At 34.8% G+C, this 6000-nt stretch overlaps 1 protein-coding gene across 2 annotated transcripts in view; it reads right to left on the bottom strand.

Moving 5' to 3' along the window:
- Window positions 1-301: 301 nt before the first annotated feature.
- AGPAT5 (1-acylglycerol-3-phosphate O-acyltransferase 5) overlaps window positions 302-6000 on the bottom strand; it is a 65893-nt gene continuing 60194 nt past the window's right edge. For both annotated transcript variants that reach the window (XM_063103528.1, XM_063103538.1), the window contains 2 exons: window positions 4761-4884; window positions 302-2658 (listed from right to left, as the gene is read on the bottom strand). In XM_063103528.1, the coding sequence (XP_062959598.1) occupies window positions 2433-2658; window positions 4761-4884 (350 nt within the window). In that variant the 3' untranslated portion in view covers window positions 302-2432. The remainder of the gene's footprint in view (window positions 2659-4760; window positions 4885-6000) is intronic.

Below are 6000 nucleotides of genomic sequence, written 5' to 3'. Positions count from 1 at the left end.
GGGCCAGTCATTAAGCCTATTTTATGTAACAGGAGACTGTTGATGAATTTCTGGGTTGCAATATTAAACAACACAAACAGAGACAGAGGAAGAGTTTATTTTTTTTTTTTACTTTCATCCAAACACACCTTTTTCTGAAAAACATAAAAGCATGCACATTAATGGCATTCTTATAAAGAAAAACTAAGTAATAACTTAGCTGTAAATCAACAATAATAATACAAACAGAAGCTTAAATGATATTATGTGAAAAGAGCTACAGGTAGGCTCTTAATTTTAGAAAATAATAATTCGTGTCAAAATCAATACATGTTAAGGAGAAGCTTCTAATTTTCCAAACATTTTGCTATGAAATTTTTTCAACTTTTCAATTTTATAAACCTTTTATGAGAAGAATGTACGTATAGTCCTAAGAAATACAACAATCAAGTGATCTTATGCAGGTCACTTAACCTTGTTAAAATGTGTTATAATCCACATAATTCCAATGATACTGCCTTTCAAAATTTAAATTTAAATATATCCATGATATTCAAAGTAAGTTCCACAACTTACATTTATTCTGATCTAGTTAAAAATAAGTTCTAAATTTAGCACAGTTAAAAAAAAAATAACAAAGACACAGGATTGATGTAAATTTCACTTTACAGGTAAGAGAAAATTTCATTTTGGCATAAGAACTCTTTTCACAAGTTTTACCTATGCCCCCATTCATAATTAGGCCACTCTACCCCATGGGAACGTGTGTATATGAGTGTGTACAAACATATACATATTCATATACAAACCAATTCATACCACATGACTCTTCAAAGGCATTGCTTGAAATGGTTTGTTGTCCAGTTTTGGAGAAGCAGTGTGACATAGAGAAAATTTCCCTTAATTATTTTTTCATTCCGTTTATCATGATTCAATTTGTGTTTCATCTGGGCCACTGATATAATTTTGCAACAAAAATCCATTAGCAGTAAGCAAAAATGTTATCTTAGAGGACTAGTGGGCAATCAAGTTTACATGATAACATAAAAAGAGAGAGGATCACACTTAAAAACGGTTTTCTTCCACGGGATGTATTGTTCCATGTCTGAAAATAGTGTGATTCAGTTCCTGAAACACAGCTCTTGTTCTGAGGCAATACATATTAACTGTGTAGCTCCACTAAACCTAATGGGAAATAAATTCACTCCATCCTGATGAATTAAGTCTGTATTTCACTGGCTTGAGAAAGGAGAATTTGACACGAGACAAATGCAAAGTGCCCTCTGCAGTAGCCGGTGAAGCTCACTCACAAGAGCGTAGAGTTCAACATTGAAACGGCAACACTGGATGGTTCTGCATCTCTTCACACTGCAAGTCTATGGGCAAGCCACTGAGCAGCACCACTGATGGGAATCCAAAGGAAGAGGACTAGAATGCAGTGGAAATCCACCATGATAACATAAAAATGATTTTTGTACCAAATATATTGCTAAATCAAAGAGAAACAGGAAAAAGGCACATGCTAATAAATTTCATCGGAATGTTTGCAGGTTCCCCTCACCTCAAATTATCTGTGGACTCAGGATCCAACGAACATTCACAACGATTGTTCTGACATTAAAAGTAACAGGAAACCTTAATGTTTTCAAGCACTTATGATGAGGAAGTACTAATAGCATAGCTTAAATCTTTGAAAAGCTGGGCAATTTAAAGTTCTGCTACAATGAATCAGTTATAATTTTAACTTAAATTTCATTCTCATATTTCATACATTAATCTTTTGTGTAGAGGACAGGTTGTGCAAATTAAGCAATTTCAATAAATATTAGAAATGTTAATTATTTTGCAAATATAAAGTAAGTAAAATCAGCTAATAATGTAATATAATAAAAACGTGCTAAACAGAGCTTCTTCCCCAAGGACATTTCTTGCCCTTTTCCTTGAACATCTCAATATATAAGTACAATCTCTTTCATTGACTTGCAGAAATTAAGCAAAAAGCAGAATACTGCATAGCTGCAAGATGCTAAATACTTTACTGGAGCTGTCAAGTTGCAATAAATTGAAAATAACAAATACAGTGAAATATGCTGTAAATTAATGTTCAAAAATACAGCCACCTGAATTACAAAACAATAGCAAATTATGCAATCCTAATAATCTCCTCAAGTTGACATTAGTTCATGGGAAATGTAAAGAACTGTCTACACTCCATTGGTTTTGACCTGTCCAGAAGCTCCAGAACTAAAGTAAAACCACGTATGTTTGCCCAAGACCAACTGCATAGCGGCTTTAGTCACAAATTCTGTTTTACCCAATGTTCAATCAACAAGGCTTTATTTACACTTCTTATTAAATTCAGGAAACAGTTTGATGTAATGTGCAGCTGTCAATGTACAGCCATCATTAACAGACAGTGTAGCACATCCCACTGACTGGAGACAGCTACCTCTTTATGGTTTAATAGTGACCCACAGGCAGCCAAGTAAGGTTCCATAAATCCACGTGTTTACATACAGCCTCCTTCCAGCCTCGGTCATAAGCATGCCAGCAGTCAAACCACTTAAGACCAAAACTGATGGTAAAGTCTTCTTGAGACTTAGTTTGGAATTAACACTTTTCCCAGGAAATTTGTTTCTTCTTTCTGGATCAGGTGAATCATAGAATTCTATAAGCAACCTACAGCCAAAATGAAAAAATAAAATAAAATTTAAAGTTTCAGTTGTAGTTATTTCAATATTTCAATTCAACAAATAACTGTTGGGTACCTACTACATGCTGGAGAAGTTTTAGGTACTTGGAAAATAAGAATAAATAAAAAAGTTCAGAGACTTCGTTTAATAGAAGTTTCTAGTCTTTTCAAATACCTTTAGTATGCTCTGATTAATATATATGCATTGTATTACATTTAATACTTCAAAACAGATGGTTTTAAGCCACTTTATGAGAATGTTTTTGTTTTTTAAGCTTTTGATCTATAAAATTTTATAGTGACCTAACTCACACTAGGGGAATAGAACTCATTTGCTTCTTCTCCTTCGTACAGCTCCCATTCCATTAGAAGTCAAAGCGAAGGCCAGCAGTTCATATACATGGAGTTTCCCCCCAAAGCCCTAACTCCTATGGAATTATAAAAGCGGGTAAAAGAAGGAAAACAACAGCATAGTTAACTAATTTTCCGGTCTTACTCAAAATATGTAAAGTTATATTAGCAGAACATATTCCACATAATACTCTCAAACACAAAAGTATAGAAAGACAAAATCTATTGCCTTCCAAATTGCATTCCCTGGAGATAACCACTGTTTGAAAATATCCAGACTCATCCTAAATATACATAAATACATACAACATAAAATAAATGGGATATTAAACACAATGTTCTTTCTTCTGAAGAGTTTTTCATGTCGGTATACGTAAATCTTACTTTTAGATTTTTTCCATAACCAAAGTGGCTCTGAATGGCTTAATAAATTATGTCATACACAACTGATAGTCAATGAAAGATGGAAATTAAACATAAAATTTCATTTTCAACCTAGTACACTTTTAGTGATTTTCATTTGTTCAAGTCAACCCAAGAGATTAACTGGGAAATATTTTACTGTAATACAAGGTGAAAGAGAACAACGGCAGTCTCCTGAGAATAGCAAGTAAAATTTTTGAATATAATTCTGAAGGTATTGTCTTGTCTTTAAAAAAATACACACTTTTCAGTGTAGTCTTAGTAAATGTCGCATCCGATAACTTTGGGCTCATTTTTAGTAAATGATGCATCCCATAACTTTGGATCCATTTTTCCAAAACAAAGATAAGAAGTATAATTTTTCAAAATGTATCTCTCAAAAAACAGGATATGCATCAGAAAGGATAAAACTTTCACTGACAGCAAAATAAACAGTAAAGAAGTATCTTGAAGTTTTCATCCGAGAAAATATTTTCATGTAACAAAACTCAATTTCTAAATATCACATCTAAATTTAAGACTCACTTTTTATCTTCCTAAAAATAAAAGAAAATTCTAAAATTTCTTTCTTGTATTAAGTCAAAGGTACTAATATAGTCTACTGATGCCACCTGCTGCTTCAAGGCTGTCTCTTTAGTAAGTGGCATATCACAGTCACTCAGGCTGACCTCTTTAAGCTATGCTCACCTCAGTGGTATCCTAATATGCCTGTAGTTTACTTACAGGTTACTCTGAGCAAGATTCAACACCATTGTCTGCTCCAAAATGATACCAGCACAAACACACACAAGGTTAATCCCAGAAACCATTTAGGCCCCAAAATACTAATAACAGAAAGAAGACATTTCAGTCATAAAAATGTCAACTGCCCCCACAAGTATACTGGGCATCATGTCTACCTGCATGTCAGACATAATCCTCTATTCCCCAAAGCATTGCTTTTCCACACATGGCTGGCATGACAGCTGGTCCTCACACAGTAACACCACTTTATCTCCCAGGTGAGAACCTGGGAAGGCAGATTTAGGTATCTTACACTGGAAAGATTTTTGTGCGTGTTTTTAAAATTTTTACCTTACCAACAAGTATTGTCCAGGAAATACTATAAATGAAAATAGGATCACCATAACAAGTTCTTTCACAGTGACAGGTAAAAGTAAAGTTCAGAACGTGAACACGTATGCATGGAGTAAGATCTCACTTTAGTTTATAAACAGCATTCTTGGGATAATAAAACTGTACACCTTCAAATTGTTGACTACCGTGAAATTCAGTTGAACAAAAGTTGTGAAGTGTTGGCGCTGCTGCTACTCACTTATCTTTTATCTCAAAGCGTTCATGAAGCCACCTTCTCATGGACTGCTGTTCTTCTGGGACGTCTTTTTTGTCTATACGATCAATGTGAATATGAATTTTTGGACATTCTTTGCAGAGAAATTCTAACAGAGAACAAAAATATTCCAATTTTTACTATTTTGAACTCATAATTATATAAAATCACTTAAAGTGAAGATGAGGCAATAAGACAAAGTTTTAAAATGAAAAAGTACAGATTCTCTTCTTAGCCAAAAAAAAATGTGTAAATTAAAAAAATAAAGATTATAAACTGGTAGTTTTGAGTTTCAAGCTGAAATGGAAGAACATGTTATGATTTACAAGTTGACTATAATTACATAAGTCATTAAGTTAAATCAGTAATACCAAATTTATTTTTGATATACCATTTTAATTCTACAGGCTGCCCAGGAATGGAAAGCTGAACTACACTGGAAATCCACACCCACCCCTCTGAAGGGATCCCAAAAAGCCAGACACCATCAGACCCATCATCTTCGTTTAGACCACCAGCCCCATCCCAGCATATCACCTCCCATACACGGTTACTGCTGTTTTCCCACCAGACTGAGAGCTGCACAGGGCAGAGACGGAGTCTGTCTGGTTCAGTATTGTACCTCCTGACCTGGCAGAGAACTGGGCACTTACAGGTACTTAGTAGTCCTCAATTCCTTGTTCTGGCCCGACACATCAGCTTCTTGTCACTGACTGCTACAAAGCCACAACAAACTTGGGGGAGCAGCTCCCTTTCCTCTATGGCTTGGCCACTGTTCTCTAATCACTGGTGCTCCCTTTGCTTTCCTGATCCTTGCCATATGTTAACATACTTGGTTCAGGAACCAAAATTTGTACTTTGAAATAGCTATAAGTCCTTAAATAAATGCAGTTCTTAAGACGTGCTAATTTGAAAAAAGGAGACAGTATTTTTCAGCCTGGGTTGCACGAAGGATGAGGCTAGTATTTATTCCAACATAAGAACTTTCAGCCTGAAAACTCCCTTCTTTGAAGGTGGTGTTCTGTGGAGAGGTGAAAATATTAACATATTTAAGTTCCTTGGAGAACAAGGAAATATTTCTAAGAGACTTAAGAGTAGACTATGTTCCCTAGGTATGCAAGTAGGAGGCTGGAACTTTTCATCTCTAATTGGAAAGCAGCTATGCTTGCCACTATACCACCAACGTTTATCTCAAATTGAAAATGTGTTCAAAGACATGTTCTAA

Source organism: Cynocephalus volans, chromosome 1 (assembly GCF_027409185.1).
Source record: "Cynocephalus volans isolate mCynVol1 chromosome 1, mCynVol1.pri, whole genome shotgun sequence".
Classification (NCBI taxonomy): domain Eukaryota; kingdom Metazoa; phylum Chordata; class Mammalia; order Dermoptera; family Cynocephalidae; genus Cynocephalus; species Cynocephalus volans.
The sequence above is the reverse complement of the archived record's forward strand: the minus strand, read 5'-3'. Positions and strand labels throughout refer to the sequence as shown.